General features: G+C 46.7%; 1 protein-coding gene across 3 annotated transcripts; it reads right to left on the bottom strand.

The window, feature by feature from the left end:
- Positions 1 to 4,633: 4,633 nt before the first annotated feature.
- Positions 4,634 to 16,680, bottom strand: LOC308469871 (uncharacterized protein). Of its 3 annotated transcripts, none has more exons than XM_080992928.1 (2): positions 16,035 to 16,680; positions 4,634 to 7,572 (listed from the first exon to the last, which is right to left on the bottom strand). In XM_080992928.1, the coding sequence occupies exon 2, from the start codon at positions 7,460 to 7,462 to the stop codon at positions 6,161 to 6,163; it is 1,302 nt and encodes a 433-aa protein (XP_080849054.1). In that variant the 5' UTR covers positions 7,463 to 7,572; positions 16,035 to 16,680; the 3' UTR covers positions 4,634 to 6,160. The 3 variants fall into 3 exon arrangements, with proteins under 3 accessions (XP_080849054.1, XP_080849052.1, XP_080849053.1); XM_080992926.1 differs by lacking the exon at positions 16,035 to 16,680 and adding an exon at positions 7,997 to 8,470; XM_080992927.1 differs by lacking the exon at positions 16,035 to 16,680 and adding an exon at positions 8,238 to 8,470.
- Between the last annotated feature and the right edge of the window lie 1,515 nt (positions 16,681 to 18,195).

The raw sequence follows: 18,195 nt of genomic DNA, 5'->3' as shown, positions 1-18,195 counted from the left end.
CCTCCTCTCCACCCCCTACAGTTCCCCTCCTTTCTCTCTCTCTCTCTCTCTCTCTCTCTCTCTCTCTCCCCTATCTTTTTTTTTTTTAGCTGATCTAGCCTCTGTGCATGTGTGGAATTCATGTCTCAGCAAACCTTTTATACTATTGAAATGTTGCATCTCTTGGCAAAATTAGAATTTGAATAAGGGAAGGGTAAGGAGTAGATTTTAAAAGAGGGTTAGATTTAAAACAAAAAAGAGAAACTCAGCAATTGAAGTATTCACCAACAAAAGCTAGCAATTTCAGCCCAAGCAAAGCGACTGCTTCCTTTATGTACAGGAAAGGGCTAATATCCCTCTGGCCATTCGCGGAACAATGCCACGCCCTTATATATGGGAAAAAATGGCCAGAGAGTCAGAATTCATAGGATTTTTTTATTTTTTTTTTAACATTCTAAGTTATTTCGGCCTTACCATTTGCAGACAAAATTTTCCTGCCCCTTTATTTACAGGATTGGTCAAGGCCCATATGTATTTGTATGTGTTTAAACGTTGAATTGACTTTGAAGTCTGATTTTTAAATAGTAGACAAAATGATAAACACTGTAATCACTCAAATGCTTGATATTACCAGTTGTGCTTCAAAACATCACAGCTTCACCTCTCACCTTTTAAAACTAAAGAGCAAAGCTAGGCTGAATTTCAACTCCATCACCACACCAGAATTTAAGAATTACCCTGCAATGCTTGCGGACACATGTCCTTCCACACAGCCACAAATTGGGAGAGTCGAAAGGGACCCTGGGGTCATCTAGTCCAACCCTCCAAAATAAGGGTTCACAGCAAGATTTGTACTACACACACATACTTATGTACACAGGCACTACTGGGGAAGAGAGCACAATCAATGCTCCTATCATGTACTAAGGAAGAGGGAAATAAAAGTACCCAGCTTTATACTGAACCCTCTAAAGAAAGAACAGTTTTCCTAAGATAAGATAGGAAGAGAATCTGGGAGAGAATATTTTATAAGCATAGGGTTATTTCAGTTGATATACCCACTCAAATAATAGAACCAGTCCTGGATTTGATTTAATGAGATGTCGGGTACTTTTAGCAAAGAATGTGCCCCCTTCCCTTGTTGAAGGAAGCTTACTCAGGAGTAAATTCACTTGGCACAGAAGTAAGAAGGGGGGGGGGAACCTGAAAGAGACAGAAACAAGTGGGGGAGGTATTTTCCAATAAGAAGCCAGGAAACCCTGGTTGATCTTAGAGACTGGTATCAGGACTGGACTCTATAGATAGACAATTGTTGTCTATCAAAGCTTCTACCTTTTATGTGCTTCATGAAATAAATACACTGCATTTTAGCTTGAGAGAGCAGTTGTGCTCAACTACGCTTTTGCAGCAGAAACATCTAATTCACATTAGAAACATTCACATTCCAGAAACATTAGAAACATTCACATTCCAAAATAGACTGTAGACTCACAATCTGAAAAGTTGCGGCAAAGCAAGAGGTGGGGTAAACATTTGCACCCTTCATTCTCATTTTGTCTTATTTAGGACTGGTAAGGTCCAGCATGGCTTCCTTAGATTTAAAATTTTGAAGCAAGCTTGCAGTTTAAACTATGCGCGCTTAAGAAAGGCAGTCTGTCAGAGACAGAAGGAACAGACAACACACATAACAGACAACATAAACACACATATTCTCATATATGTAGTAACACACAACACACATAACAGACAACATGTAAACATATATATTCTCATCCTTTAGTTGGTTATTGCAAGGAGTTATTAAGTGAAATTAGTAGGAAGGTCCCACATGGTTTTAAGAGCCTCCTTGCCTCTTCAAACACTACCAGTTAACCAAACTGGCAGGGCTCACAATGCTTAGTTGACTGGGTACCCCTTTATATATGCATGTGCTGTTGTTGTTGCTTTTTGTTGTTGTTGTTGTTTTTTTGGGATAGAGAAGGGAGAAAGAGAGGGGTTGATTAGGATTTGGGTAACTTGTACAGGGGGCTATTTAGGGTTTTCCTTTTCCTTGTTGCTTGGCAACTTCCTAACAATTTAACGAGCTCTACCCACTTGGTTCTTTTCCTATTCCTGTCTTATTTCCTATTTATACGTTTTTAACGAGCTCTACCCACTCGGTTCCTTTCCTATTCCTGTCTTATTTCCTATTTATACGTTTTTAACGAGCTCTACCCACTCGGTTCCTTTCCTATTCCTGTCTTATTTCCTATTCCATAACTTGGGGTTCCTTTCCACTCTGCCGATCCTGCCCAATTCCTCATGGGCTATCCCTCCTGGCAACCTCCTACCTATCGTCACAATCTCAGGAAAAGGGGCCCTACTGAACGCCCGCGCCGTGCGGTGCCAGATCGGGTGATCCCTGGATAGAGTTTCGAACCGAAAATCCCCCTTGCTTTTGGAAGCGGGCTCACGCACGATACACGTGTTACGTGGCACCGACCAGTGTGGCTGGGATTGGATAGAAAGCAAGACCACTTCCTGCCCCCTAGCAAGGACGCTCGGGAAGTTCGGAAAAAGAACTCCAACCCGTTGCTTTCAACTGAGATGCCCGTTGCGGAGAGTCGGCTATCTTTCAAGTCGGGTCTCTCCGTCTTACTTTCGGGCTCCCAATTGGTGCGGCTGGCTGGAGAAATATAGAGAAAGAGATAGAGCTCAGAACCCCCCTTTTGGGTCGAGCAGCAGTCCACGGTCTCTCTCACCAATTGGACCAAGAGACAGGCGAGAAGGAGCGATAGAGAGGAGAGCAGAGAATTCAGTTGCCAGGAGATTTCCACCCCTTTCCCACCAGTGCACTGGATTTTCTTTTCCTTATACTCACGCGTCTTCTATGATGATCCCGGGATTGATGAATAAGCTGGCTGGATCCCTCTTTGCTCCTGGGGCTTTCGATTACCGCCCGGAAGATGGCCGGGGGTCCAAAGGATCTTCCCAGGCAAAATGGCCTGGTGCCGGCTGAAGATTTCGGGGCCCCCGGTCAGCATGCCCCACGTTCAGGCGCCAACTGTTACGGCTAAAATCTGGGTGCGAGGCTGCTCAGCCACCCAGCTCATCGGACTAAGTCCGTGGGTCCCTGCGGAGGAAAATGAGCTCAGCCGTAGACAGGAGCAAACTGCAGAAGATCCAAGTTTATTGCGCAACAGGTTCAAGGCGAGATTGAACAGCGAGAAAGGGGTGACATGAACTTTTGAAACTCCCTCCATGTCCCAGAATACAGTGCAAAAATACACCCCAGTTACATCACGAATACATTAAGGAAAGGTTGGCTTACACAGATTACATCATGAATACATTAAGGAGAGGTTGGGTTACACTGGATTAACATATGGAGGAGGGAGGGAGAATATGCAGAGCTGGAGATATGCACAGAAAACACTTCCTGAGTACGGGGGATGAGAAGACAATGGTCCCAAATATGCATAGTCTGCCACCTGATATTGCCTGGAGGAAAGGTTTGGCAGAGCGATTTGACAGGATTAGGGTCTTGACACCTTGCTTGAGGGATTTTGGAGGACAGGGGAGGTGTGATGGAGTCCTAGAGAAATTGAGCAAATTGGCACGTTGATTTTCTATGAATTTTATAGATTTTAGTCCCTTTTGACATTGACAATTGGAAATAAATTGATATATTGTAGCAAAGAAGAAGGTGAAGAAGACATGCCCCCCCTTCCGTATCAACTCAGAACAGAACATGTTCGGCTTCCGAAAAAAGTTCCAAATTGGAACACTCGTTTCTGGGTTTGAAGAGTTCAGGTTGCAAGTAGTTTGGGAACTAAGGTGTTTGAAAACTGAGGTACCACTGTATTTATTTTTCCCCTCCCCCAGTGGTGAAAATGAGAGTACTGTAGGGATCAGATGGGATTACCATGTGGAATTATAAAATATACATCAAGCCATCGCGTCCACGATGAAGACATTGTGTTGACTGGGTTTGATATATTGACGATAATTTCTGATTAAATCCCATAAGATTCTACATTCATGCCCTTTTCATGCCCTTTTCCCTCTGCTGCCGATTTCTCTCTTGCCTGAAAAGTCACGTACACAGCCCAGTTGCTTCGCCAGGCAGGCCTCCTGGGCCATAAAGATAGTGGGCAAGCTTCTTTGAAGTAGGTTTCTATATGGTAATCTTAGGATGTTAAACTTAGGGCCAGGAAACAGATCTCACATGAAGGGGATGATCCGCTGTCCTCCTGGTCATCCTCCTTATCATGTGTAGTGCTTGTTTATGACCTGCGGGGTTGATAAATGCTCTTCTTTGTAGTTCTGTTCTTTGTTTACCCCAGAAATATTTGTGCTTAATTCGTTTTAGTAGTTTAACTTTCCCCCCACGTGGGTTTGTTGAAATGCTCAGATGAAATCTGATTAGTTCTTACGAACACTCTGTAAAAAGTTCTTTTGTGAATAAAACGGCCTGGGCCAGGGTCTGTGGGAATCGGACAAGCACAGAGAGACGATTATACACACCCTTCCCAGAGTCTTGCTGGTTCAAGTCTCTGTGTGTATTCTTTTTAATCAGAGTTCAATCCTTCTTTTACTTTGCGAACGCAACAAGTACCCGCTAAGCATTTTTTTAAAAGAAAAAAAGCACTGAGTTATACCATAACATTACAGATCAATGGAAAGACAATTTAATGAAGAATGTAAGGCAATAACTTTTATGAAGGATTATTCATTACAGCGGTAGTCATAAAGAAGAAATGTGAAACAAACAGAAAAAAATTAAATATACAGGTAGAATTGCCGCATTATAGTAATAATAATAATTTATTATTTATACCCTGCCCATCTGGCTGGGCCACTCTGGGCGGCTTCCAACAAAATATTAAATTACAATAATGCATCAAACGTTAAAAGCTTCCCTAAACAGGGCTGCTTTCAGATGTCTTCTAAAAGTCTGGTGGTAGTTGTTCTCTTTGACATCTGGTGTGAGGGTGTTCCACAGGGCGGGTGCCACCACCAAGAAGGCCCTCTGCCTGGTTCCCTGTAACTTGCCTTCTCGCAGGGAGACAACTGCCAGAAGGTCCTTGGCGCTGGACCTCGGTGTCTGGACAGAACGATGAGGGTAGAGACGCTCCTTCAGGTATACTGGACCGAGGCCATTTAGGGCTTTAAAGTTCAGCACCAACGCTTTGAATTGTGCTCGGAAACGTACTGGGAGCCAATTTAGGCCTTTCAAGACCTGTGTTCTGTGGCCTCAGCGGCCGCTCCCAGTCACCAGTGCAGCTGCCGCATTCTGCATTAGTTGTAGTTTCCGGGTCACCTTCAAAGGTAGCCCCACACAGAGTGCATTGCAATAGTTGGCACTTTGTGATGAAAAAGTGGGTTTTGCGTTGCAGTTTGGGTACTCGGTCTGGAAAAGGTTTGCCATCACTGCCCTCGGATCATGTCCAGTCGCAAAGGTGGACGGAGGCTTTCCACCCTCAGGCCAAGAGGTGGCTCCTGCCTTGGGGCAGCTGGTGGATTTGGAGGAAGCTGACCCTTAGCACTCTGGGTGGGGGACCTGCCTGAACCTCCTTCCCCATTATACTCATCCTTACGGTTTCATTTTGGGGATAGCATTCTACACACACTTGTGTCACCATGGTTCCCGCCCCCCAGCACATTGCTTTGAGATGCTCTGGTACGGCCCCTTCTTCCCTGTGCCCCCTTCCCTCCTCATGAAAGACCACCAGTCTCAGCTCCACTTTGAGAAACTCTCCATTCCCAGATACAAACATTTCCAGCTCTCTCCACCAAACACCAACACCAGCGCACTCTCAGTCCACCCTCATTCAGCAGCAACACGATTCATTCACATTAAATATTATATTATGCTTACTATTGTGAAATGTGACCTTCATTACTTTAAATAAATGTCTAGACCACGTTACAAACAACAGAAGCTAACATACGCTGCATGGAATTAAGATTGATTTCCTGTTATTGATGTGAAAGAAAATGTCAACTTGGAGAGAAAAAGGTTCTACTCTCTAAAAAGCGTTGCATAATAACCAAAGCAGGATCCATACTCCTCCTAGTTAAACCCTTTCTCTTCTTTAATTGATGGCCTGTAGGTGTTTCCATTCTTACAGCTCTTACCCCTCGGAGTCTTTTGATGGTTTGTAAGACTTCCACTACAAATGAACCTCTGTACACTTCCCTAGGACTTATACGGTTTCTCCCCTGAATGAGTTTGTTGATGTTTTGTAAGAACTCCATTTGCACTGAAACTCTTTCCACACTCCATCCATTTAAATGGTTTCTCCCCAGTGTGACACCGTTGATGAATTCTAAGTTGTGCATTCTGACTGAAGGTCTTTCCACATTCCATGCATTTAAATGGTGTCTCCCCTGTGTGAGTTCGTTGATGTTTTCTAAGGTCTCCACTCTGACTGAAGCTCTTTCCACACTCCATGCATTTAAATGGTTTCTCCCCTGTGTGAGTCCGTTGATGAATTCTAAGGTGTCCACTCCCACTGAAGCTCTTTCCACACTCAATACATTTAAAAGGTTTCTCCCCAGTGTGACTCCGTTGATGAATTCTAAGATGTCCACTCCCACTGAAGCTCTTTCCACACTCCATACATTTAAAAGGTTTCTCCCCAGTGTGAGTCCGTTGATGAATTCTAAGGCTTCCGCTAGTAGTGAAGCTCTTTCCACACTCCATACATTCAAATGGTTTCTCTCGTGTGTGAGTCCATTGATGTATTCTAAGCTGTCCATTCCCACTGAAGCTCTTTCCACACTCCATGCATTCAAATGGTTTCTCCGCAGTGTGAATCCGTTGATGAATTTTAAGGTGTCCACTCCCACTGAAGCTCTTTCCACACTCCATACATTTAAAAGGTTTCTCCGCAGTGTGAGTCCGTAGATGAATTCTAAGGCTTCTGCTAGTATTGTAGCTATTTCCACACTCCATGCAATTAAATGGTTTCTCCCCTGTGTGAGTCCGTTGATGAATTCTGAGGTGTCCACTCTGACTGAAGCTCTTTCCACACTCCATGCATTTAAATGGTTTCTCCCCTGTGTGAGTCCATTGATGAATTCTAAGGTTTCCACTCCGACTGTAGCTCTTTCCACACACCATACATTTAAATGGTTTCTCCCCTGTGTGAGTCTGTAGATGAATTCTAAGGTGTCCACTCTGACTGAAGCTCTTTCCACACTCCATGCATTTAAATGGTTTCTCCCCCATGTGAGTCCGTAGATGAATTCTAAGCTCTCCACTCTGACTGAAGCTCTTTCCACACTGCATACATTTAAATGGTTTCTCCCCTGTGTGAGTCCGTTGATGAATTCTAAGGTTTCCACTTTTAGAGAAGCTCTTTCCACATTCCATGCAATTAAATGGTTTCTCCCCTGTGTGAGTCCATTGATGTTTTCTAAGTTTTCCACTCTCAGTGAAGCTCCTTCCACACTCCATACTTTCAAATTCTTTATGTTCTCTCTTTTCACACTCCATTTATTTAAATGGTTTCTTCGTTAGTCCCATTGGACATGGCCCACCAAAATTCTGACTGCCTTCTCTATTGTCTTCTTTCGATGGGGTGGGGAGAAAATCCTATTTGTTTTCTAGGAAGAGAACAGAGTACTATTACAATTAGCACCTGCTCTTATTTTCACGTCTTTTACAATCTCTCCTGTCCTCCATATGTTCCAAATTTTTAGGAAAGGCAAATGAAATAATGTAAAATAATGGTCATGCATCATCAGCCTTTTATAACCCTTAATTATTGTTAATGAAGCAGTATTATCTTATAATATGGTTGAACTTTGGGCTTTACGTTTTATAAAAAGTGGTTTCTCACAGGAATGGGAGCTGCTCTATGTTCCATGAACCTGGCCAAGATTCATCAGGGTCCTAAGTTCATCATGAAGTTCTTCATCCTCTGCACAATAATCCTCCACCCCTTGGGCCGCATTTTGTCCCCTTCAACCTCTAGATCTTTATTAATCACCTGCACAGTCCCTTTGGCCTAAGGACTTCCATATTGACCATTTTGGGAGACCCATATATAAGTCTAGTGACAAGGCTTTGTGCTTGTGGTTGGTTGAAGGATTGCTTAGTTGGAGAATGTTCTTGGGGTTGGACCTCCATCTCTCAGCCTTGCATTCTTGAATGGAGAGAGCTGGAGATGCAGAAGGAAAGCAGCTGGAGCCTGATTGCTGGGAAGGCCAGATTGAGACACCAACCCCAATTATGATTTATAATAATTATTTGCCGCCAGGTCTCGCACCCGCCTCCTGACACTGGCTTATCTTAGCGGAGATTCCCTGTCCAGGCCTCTCTCACTGTTCTTCCTCCTTTGCCCTGGGTGGCCAAGGGCTTCTGGATATTCTAGCTCTGCTCCAACTGGGAATTATTTATTAAACTGTTATACCTCTCTTCATCTGAAGATCACAAGATAAAAATATGTATGTCACTGAAAAAGGTGAGTATTAAAGGTGAATAACACTGATTGTGGGAAGAAAAGAAAGATGAAACCAGTGGTGTGTCCAGCTGAATGTAATATAATAATAATAATATTAATAATATCAATAACAACAACAACAATAATGTGTAAAGAAGAAATCAATCTTCAAATCAGTTTCATATTCTGCTCCAACTGGGAATTATTTATTAAATTTGTATACCTCTCTTCATATGAAGGAAGGAATTAACGTTGGGGGCAAACCATTTCCTTCAGAAGGTCTTCCCCAGCGACCAGCAGGGTTGATAAACTGCTCAGTGGGGACACCTTGGCTTTATAGTGTTAGGGTCTGGATACCAATCACAATCCCTCGGAAATGTCTCAAGAACCTTTAAGATCCTGTTCCACCAACTCCCAAGTAACACTGAGCCCTAGAGGAACCTTCTATGCTGAGTTGAGGCAACTCTGGCCCTCCAGATGTGGTTGGACTCAAAGTACCACCTGCCCAAGCAAGGATGGCCCATGGCCAGGGAGGATGGGAGTCTTATCTGGGGGGACACACTTTCCCCTTCTTCCCCCTCCTCTGAAAATGCGGAATGGGGGAGGCGGGTCACATTGACACACCAACAATATTTCAATATCAAGAGATGATATTCGTGTCGCGACATCCCCCAAATGTGCCTATACATGTGTGAGCAGAACAGTTGCGACTGCGCTGGCTGCCAGTTAGCCGTTGGCGTTTGAAAAGAGTAGGTGTGTTTTTAGCACGACCAACTAAAAATTATGTGAAATGTAAAAGTGTTCCAACACTTTTTTACGTCATTTAGTTAAGATTTAAAAATACCAAAGGTAAGTTATTCCACTCAGTAATCAGGATTACAGGTGATTTTCAAATAAGTTCAGTGGCTTTATTAACAATTGTTAGATTTTTGAAAATGTCCGTTGGGGCACTTTGATACACTAAGACATGGGACGCATTGATATATATAAAAGTGCCCCGCTTAGTGTACAATAATCTCTAAACTCATTAAATTTGAAAAGAAATAACCTGTTGTTTACTACGTGGCCAAAGTTATTTCTAAATATGATATGATTTCAAGGATGTTGTTTTGCAGTTGCCAAAACCAAATTTCCCAAAGGGCACATCTTGAACATCATCTCTTTATACTTTTTCTATTGACTTATGTGGATATAATGTGTAACAGAAGCTAAATGTTAAGTACCGTATTTTTCGCCCCATAGGACGCACTTTTCCCCCTCCAAAAATGAAGGGGAAATGTGTGTGCATCCTATGGGGTGAATGCAGGCGTTCGCTGAAGCCTGGAGAGCGAGAGGGGTCGGTGTGCACTGACCCCTCTCGCTCTCCAGGCTTCACACAGATCTCCGCAAGACATAGGAGCCCGCGCTGGGCTCCCACGGCTTGCGGAGAGTTGCCTGTATGCTGAAGCCTGGGCATATCCCCGCTATAACACACAAGTTCTAATTAAATCCTAGTATTTACTATACCTAAACATTGAGCACCACAGACTAATAATAATAGTAATAATAATTTATTATTTATACCCTGCCCATCTGGCTGAGTTTCCTCAATCACTCCCCAATCGAGTGTTAAAAACAGTAAAGCATTAAATATTAACAACTTCCCTAAACAGGGCTGCCTTCAGATGTCTTTTAAAAATAAGATAGCTGCTTAATTCCTTGACATCTGATGGGAGGGCGTTCCACAGGGCAATGGTCTGGTCCCCTGTAACCTCATTTCTCGCAGGGAGGGAACCGCCAGAAGGCCCTTGGAGCTGGACCTCAGTGTCCGTGCTGAATGATGGGGGTGGAGACGCTCCTTCAGGTATACAGGACTGAGGCCGTGTAGGGCTTGAAAGGTCAGCACCAACACTTTGAATTGTGCTCAGAAACGTACTCAAATATTCCTCTGCAGGAAAGGAGGCAAATGGAAGCCTTCCCATTGTCTTTGTGCTTACAAATACTGCCTTAAGGAGGGATGAACAGGGTGAGCCTGTGACCTGGATTCAGGAACTAAAGTATTTACCATCACAAAAGAATGCCCAGGCTGCCCAGGTAATGCAGTTAGTGACCATTAACAGGTATCCTTGGGGACAGGTTTTCTGCTGTAGACCGCCTCCTGTGATGTATTCCTGCTGTAGACAGTCTCCTTCTGTATGATATTTGGGGGGGGGGGTGGTCTTGGGTGGGCAATTTCAAAAGACTATATAAGGTGTTAAGTCGTGGGTTGACATAGCAGCCGGCACAGCGATTTCTTCAAGTAGCTCTTTATTATGGTAAGCTGGAATAGAACTGACTGCGAACAGCTCAGCCGGCCTGTATTTATAGGCAGCCGGCTGTCAACATTGTAACCACAACAGCCCAGAGTTCCCGCCTAAAATAACTGCCGCGGACCTGAGTGAAAACTATCTACAGACCTGAGTGAAAACTATATACAGTATCCCCCTGTTGGCCCAGGGTGAAACTACACTACATAACACCCCTCCCCACCGAGATAAGGCGTTAGTTACAATCGTAATGGTTTCCTTATATACAGCACTACGCGTAATGGTTCAATTAAGCACAAAAGCATATCGGTTACATTTCCCATACTTAGACCAACAGTGATACCTGTCCAACAACATAGTCCTTTAAATAAGTTGGGCGCTTGGAAACTCTGCCAGACCGCCGGGGACTGGTAGCCAAGTCCGGAGGGCCACACAGTTCTCGCTGAGGCTGTGGTGCGACCCTAGGTGGCGTTGGAACCAACTCCCCTGGATCCGCTGCTGTGGGTGGAGCCTCCGCAAGTGGAGTGGTCTGAGCCTGTTCTGAAACGGCTTGGTTCGGCTCCACGCTGGCAGTTCGCGAGGGAGGTGTAGGTGGGGCCTCGCCATCTGTACGTGTCTCTTCTGGAGCCGCAAGCGCAGTTGGGGGCACCTCGGTAGTGTCCAAGTCCCCAACCCTGCGCCTAAGCTGGTCTATGTGCCGTCGCCATAAGCGTCCGTCTTCGAGTGCCACCTGGTACGAGCGAGGTCCAGTGACTCCCACTACTGTGGCTGGCACCCAAGGGATGTCCCCCACATAGTTCCGGGCAAAGACCTGGTCTCCTGGGACAAATGACCGTGGTGCGTTGGCACAGCCTGGGGGTTCAGCCACGGCAAAGTCTGGGTGTAGCCGGTCGAGCGGTGACCTGAGGCGGCGGCCCATAAGCAGTTCAGCAGGACTCCTCCCTGTGGCCGCATGAGGGGTGATGTGTTGCACGAACAAGTATTCGGCGACCCGCTCATGCCAGTCTCCCCGGTCCAGGCGCGCCAGTGCCTCTTTTGTCGAGCGCACCATTCTTTCCGCTTGCCCGTTGCTGGATGGATGAAAGGGTGCCGTTAGGGCATGGCGGATGCCCAGTCCCAAAAGATACCGCTCAAACGTGCCTGACGTGAACTGCGGTCCGTTGTCAGAGACAAGGACATCAGGACACCCATGCGTTGCAAACAGGCCTCGCAGCACCCGGATGACAGCTTCGGTAGTGGTGGAGGGCATCAGGGCGACCTCCAGCCATTTGGAATAGGCGTCCACCACTACCATAAAGGTCCGGCCGTGAAAGGGGCCAGCCAGATCGATGTGCACCCTCGACCAGGGTGTCTTTGGCGTCTCCCAGGTGTGTCCCTTAGCTGCCGGTGGTGCAGGCCTCGACTCCTGGCACGCTTGACAGGCGGACACCCAGGCAGTGATGGCATCGTCCATATTAGGCCACCAGACGTAACACCGAGCCAACGCCTTCATTTTGACAATTCCCGGGTGGCCAACGTGCAGAGCCTCCAGGACGCGCTGACGGAGTCCCTGGGGAATCACGACGCGGTCTCCCCACAGCAGGCAGCCGCGATGAGCTGAGAGTTCATGTTGTCTGGTTGCGAAGGGCTGGAACTCCGATGCAAAAGGCCCTTGTGGCCACCCCCTCCACACCCAGTTGAGCACCCGGCTGATGGTGCGATCCTGGGCAGATGCGGAGGCCACAGTGGCAGCCGATACAGGCGCTGCCGGAAGATCCTCAATCAGAAGGAGCGATGAAGCTGGAGCCGGGTCTTCCACAAATGCTGGAAGAGGGCAACGGCTGAGGGCGTCGGCATGGCCCATCGATTTCCCCGGGCGATGGATGAGCCGGTAGTGGTAGGCAGCCAGGAAAACAGTCCATCGCAGCATGCGTGGTGAGAGGACCGGTGGAGTTGGACGATCACCGGCGAGGAGGCCCAGGAGTGGCTTGTGGTCAGTGATGAGGTCAAAAGTCCTGCCATAGAGGTATTCATGGAACCTCTTCACTCCAGCCACAAGTGCCAATGCCTCCTTGTCGAGCTGGCTGTAATTCCGTTCCGTCGGAGATAGTGTCCTGGAAAAGTAGGCGAGCGGTGCTTCTCTTCCATCTGGAAAACGGTGACTAAGGACAGCACCGATGCCAAAAGGTGAGGCGTCGCAGGCAAGGACCAGCGGCCTGGATTCACTGTACTGTACCAGCACACTGTCTGAAGAAAGGAGAGCCTTGACCGCGTTGAAGGCCGCCGTCTCCCGATGACCCCAGGCCCAAGGCGTCTTAGTGCTAAGGAGTCGGTGAAGAGGCTCAGCCACTGTGGCTTTGTGGGGCAGGAACATGTTATAAAAGTTCAGCAGCCCCAGGAATGCCTGCAACTCCGTTTTGTTCTTTGGGGTGGGGGCCTGCTGGATAGCGCGGATCTTGGATGTGGTTGGATGAAGACCGGAGGCATCGATAAGATAGCCCAGGAACTCTACCTGTGGAACGGCGATCTGGCACTTCTCCCTCTTTACCTTGAGCCCGGCCTCCTGGAACCTGGTCAGCACGGCACGGAGGCGCTCGAACAGCTGCTGGTGTGAGTCTGCAGACACCAAGACGTCATCAAAATATGGTACCACGCCCGGAAGCCCTTGCAGGAGACGCTCCATAAGGCTTTGGAAGATGCCAGGAGCCACACTCACCCCGAACTGCAACCGGCGGCAACGGAATGCCCCCCGGTGGGTGACGATCGTCTGGGCTTCAGCAGTGGCATCATCGACTGGCAGTTGTTGATAGGCTTGGGCAAGGTCCAGCTTAGCGAAGACCTTACCCTCACCCAGGGAATGCAGCAGGTGTTGGACAACAGGAACCGGATAAGCGTGCTGCTGAAGTGCCTTGTTGATCGTGCACTTGTAGTCAGCGCAGATTCTCACCGACCCATCTGGCTTGACAGGCGTGACGATGGGGGTTTCCCACTTTGCGTGGTCAACCGGCTCCAAAACTCCTTGGGCGATCAGTTTGTCCAGTTGTTCATCCACCTTAGCCTTGAGAGCAAAGGGAACCCGGCGTGGCTTTAGCTTGATGGGGGCGACTTGTGGATCAAGGCTAAAGGAGATGGGCGTACCTGTATATTGGCCCAAGGTGCCGTCAAAAACCTCGGCAAAGTCTTTGACCAGACCCTCAGTCTCTGCGTTAGAGATGCAGTTGATGCCGGTGACTTCCAGGCCGAGGGCATCAAACCAGTCTAGCCCTAGGAGGCTTGGCCGCTGACCTTCGACCACCACCAACCGGAGCAGGCCCGAAAAATCCTTGAAGGCGATCCGGAACCGGCCAACGCCTACCACGGGAATGTCGTTTCCCTGGTAGTCTCTCAGGTGTACGCGGTGAGAGTCGAGTTGCCTTTTGGACACTCTGGGTACCAGTCTTTTGATGGTGCTCCATGACACGATGGACAGGGCAGACCCGGTGTCGATCTCCATGTCACATGGAGCTCCTTCAATGAGCACCGTGACGTTCAGCTTGCGTCGTGTAGGCGAGTCGGTTTGGCCAATCGTGGTTCCAGACGGGCAGCGGCAGTTGGTGAGAGCGAAACAACTTTCCTTGGCAGACTGGAGTGAAGACTTGGACTTGCGAGTCGATGAAGGGGGGGTGTCAGACGGAGCCGATCGGCAGACCTTAGCGATGTGGCCCCTTCTGGAACACTTCCTACAGATGGCGTCTCTGAATCGACACTTGGCACGGGAATGGTTGCCTCCGCAGCCAGCACATTCCGGTTGGCCCTTGGACTTCTGTTGGAACTTCCTGCGCTCCCGCTTTGTCTGGTGCACGTCCTCGTCTTCACTGGAGGATGCCTCCTCACTGCTGGCCTCTTCATGATGCACCGGAACTGGCGCCCTAGCAAGACGCGGGCTGCTGGACTTGCGGATCTCCTGGGCGGAGCGTTCAGCAGCTTCTGAGGCCACAGCCTCCTCAATGGCTTTCTGTAGCGTGAGGTCTGGCTTGGCTAGGAGGCGCCGTTGCAGATGGATGTCCCGGACCCCGCAGACGATTCGATCCATCAGGGCATCGTCTAAGTCTCGGAACTCACAGTGCATTGCAGCCTGTCGCAGGGCGGTGGTGTAGTTGTTGATTGACTCCCCCTCTGCCTGGTTCCGGTGGTAGAACGCATGGCGGGCAGCAATCTTGGACGGCTTTGGTGCGTAGTGGTTGCGGAGCTTCTCTTGGATCGTGTCCCATGGTGTTGCCTGGACTGCTTCAGGCGCAACCAACGCTCGGGCCGTCTCAAACACCTCAGGCCCACAGAGGCTGAGGAATAGGCCCCGCTTCCGATCCTTTGATACTGCTGTCAGCTCGTTGGCTTGGAGGTAGCAGTCGAACCGAGCGAGGTAGGAGTCCCATGATTCAGAGGCTGGCACAAACGGCGGTAGAGGCACAAGTGAAGCCATGATTCCGATGCCGGCGTGAAGGGCGATGGATGGAACACAGTGCTCTAGCCAGAACAGTCAGCTCTGAATTGGTTCTGCCCAGTGATTTCGCTCAGTGATTTCGCTCTGTGATTCAGCTCAGTGATTCAGCTCAGTTCAGAGGCTGGCCGCATCTGGCTGTGCTCTGATGTCCATCTATCCCATCCTCGTCGCCAGTGTTAAGTCGTGGGTTGACATAGCAGCCGGCACAGCGATTTCTTCAAGTAGCTCTTTATTATGGTAAGCTGGAATAGAACTGACTGCGAACAGCTCAGCCGGCCTGTATTTATAGGCAGCCGGCTGTCAACATTGTAACCACAACAGCCCAGAGTTCCCGCCTAAAATAACTGCCGTGGACCTGAGTGAAAACTATCTACAGACCTGAGTGAAAACTATATACAGTATCCCCCTGTTGGCCCAGGGTGAAACTACACTACATAACACCAGGCCTTGCACACCTCCCTCCTGGTTGTGGTGACGGGCGGGGGGGGACGGGGACGGACGGACACTGTTGCAATAAAGATCTGGCTTACTAGCCGCTTTGCTTCTCCATATACTCTGGTTGGCCTCTGTTATTTTCTCCTACCTATATGGAACCCGCTTAAGGACTATATGGGCTCTTGAATACCGCATAAGGGGAAAGGAGCAGGTTTTTTCTTAGAACAAAGGTTGTAAGAATATGTATGGTTGGCACGCTTATTTATGGCAGGATAAAACTAAAACACACAAGAGCTCTATGAATCAGGTTATTCAGAAAATCCTTTTTACAGTATGGGATAAATATAATAATCCGCTGGAAAGAAAAACACCTCTTTGGCTCCAACCCACAAAAGCAACAGCTTTTTTAAAAATGCAATACAGAAGAAGCAATGGGTAACTTACAGAGATCTTTCGGACTTTTCGGAAGAAAAAATAAAACTGAATAAACAGGATGAGGTGGGAGGTGTGGTGGCGGATTGGTTTCAATACCATCAAATCATCTTGTTTGGACAAGATAAAGGGAGAGGTTTTTGGACTGAAAGTTCAAAGTTTGAAAGAGATATTATTGCGAGGAAAGAGAAAGTGTTTCCTAAATTTCAGGGAGAAAATTGTCCAATCTGAAGAAGTGTGCATGCACACAAAAGCTTATCCCCAGAACAAACTTAGTTGGTCTCTTAGGTACTACTGAACAATTTAAAAAAAAAAAAACTTTCCAAAATGTATGAGATACTATTAGAATGGGAAACAAAATAAAACTGGTAAAATCTGCAATGATACACTGGGCCAGAAATTTAGGTCATAATTAGAGCTGGGCTTGATGTTAATGTGCTAACTGTTTCCTAATATTTGAGCTGACATTATATCACAAATCCAATGTGTATAAGGACTAGGAAATATCTGATTTTCAATATCGTGATAACTCGTCAGCTAACAGTTGCAATGTTCTCACCAGCTAAACCTCACAATATGACCTGCTAAACATTGCCATGATATCAGCAGCTAAAGATTGCAATCAGGGTGGATACAATCAATGATCTTTTAAAAATATATATTTTTTTATTTAAATCAGATTTTTTTTAATAAAAATGCTTTTAGAAGAAAAAAATCTATCTAAAGATAGTTTTATATTTAAATACATTATAGTCTAAAGGCTATTCATCAGGAAATAAGGATTTGTTTTTAATTATCTAGCATGAGGCTTTATATGCAATATTTAATTTTTTGGGTAAATGAATTCCATTAACCCATTCACAATGTCATGCTCTTCCAGAGGTTTCTGTAAGATTATTTGGGGAAGTTTTTCTAAAGAGACAATATTGTCACAGATGCTTGTTTTTGCCATTCTCAAAAGTGTGAATTTGTGTATCTGCAGAGATAACATGCCTTTACTTCACAGGAAAAATGTTATAAAATAAACATACAGAAAACCTTAATCCCATTGCTCCTTTGCAGATTTATATACACAGAATCAACCCCTTAAATTCTAAGTTCTAAGAGGTTCAATGAATAGATGGTTTGCAGTGGAAGAGATCTGCACAAGTAGCTAAGTGTGAAGCAGTAAAAACGAAACTGCAACCTTGTGAGCAGAATACTCCACACATCTTGGGGTCTTTGTGTAATAACTGTGCAACTCAGACTGGAGGCAAGCGCTGAAGGCTCTTCAGGGCTGGCAACCTCTTCCCAATCCCACTGGGTTCCAACAGCCGCACTAACACTTAACTGTACAGAAGAGGCACCTGAATGCAGAAGCCAATCCAAAGGGGTGGCTGGTAGTGGAGGTGGTGAAAGGCTTAAGTTCCGAGTTTTTCATGTGTGCTAAAACTCAGTCTGCTTGGTTGTTGTTTTTTATTTAAAATTTTTTTTTACCAACATGCTATAATATTATTGTTTTAGTTAAATAAACTAAACCAGCTCCACCTGGTACGCAGGCTGAGACCCTCCCTGCCCACTCCTTTATGTCTGTTAACTCCCCACCCCCGGGGGGGAGATTCCACCATAATCACACCCAGCTGTCTACCAGCTCCATCTGGTACACAGGTTGAGACCCTCCCTGCCCGCAGACTGTCTGCCCAGAGTGGTGCATGCTCTGGTCATCTCCCGCTTGGACTACTGCAATGTGCTCTCCGTGGGGCTACCTTTGAAGGTGACCCAGAAGCAACAATTAATCCAGACTGGGGCAGCTAAACTGGAGACAAGGGGCGGCTGCCGGGACCATATAACACTGGTCCTAAAGGATCTTCACTGGCATTTCCAAGCACAATTCAAAGTGTTTGTGCTGACCTTCAAAGACCTAAACCTGAAGGAGTGTCTCCACTCCCATCATTCAGCCCGGACACCGAGTCGCCTCCGAGCGCCTGATGGTGGTTCCCTCACTGTGAGAAGCAAAGTTACAGGGAACCTCTAAGATGTCAAGTAGATAAAGAATTACACAACTTTTAGAAGACGTCTGAAGGCAGCCCTGTATCAGGAGGTTTTAAATGTTTGATGTTTTTATGTGCACTGTAAATTGTCCAGCTAGATTGGTGGAATAATAATAATAATAATAATAATAATAATAATAATA

This window comes from Podarcis pityusensis (assembly GCF_964106645.2).
Source record: "Podarcis pityusensis genome assembly, chromosome: 2".
Lineage (NCBI taxonomy): Eukaryota > Metazoa > Chordata > Lepidosauria > Squamata > Lacertidae > Podarcis > Podarcis pityusensis.
Note: the sequence above shows the minus strand (reverse complement) of the source record. Positions and strands in the feature narration are given on the sequence as shown.

Excerpts from the sequence above, each read along its gene's own strand:
- LOC308469871 (XM_080992928.1), bottom strand. The coding sequence starts at position 7,462 with ATGGAGTGTGAAAAGAGAGAACATAAAGAATTTGAAAGTATGGAGTGT.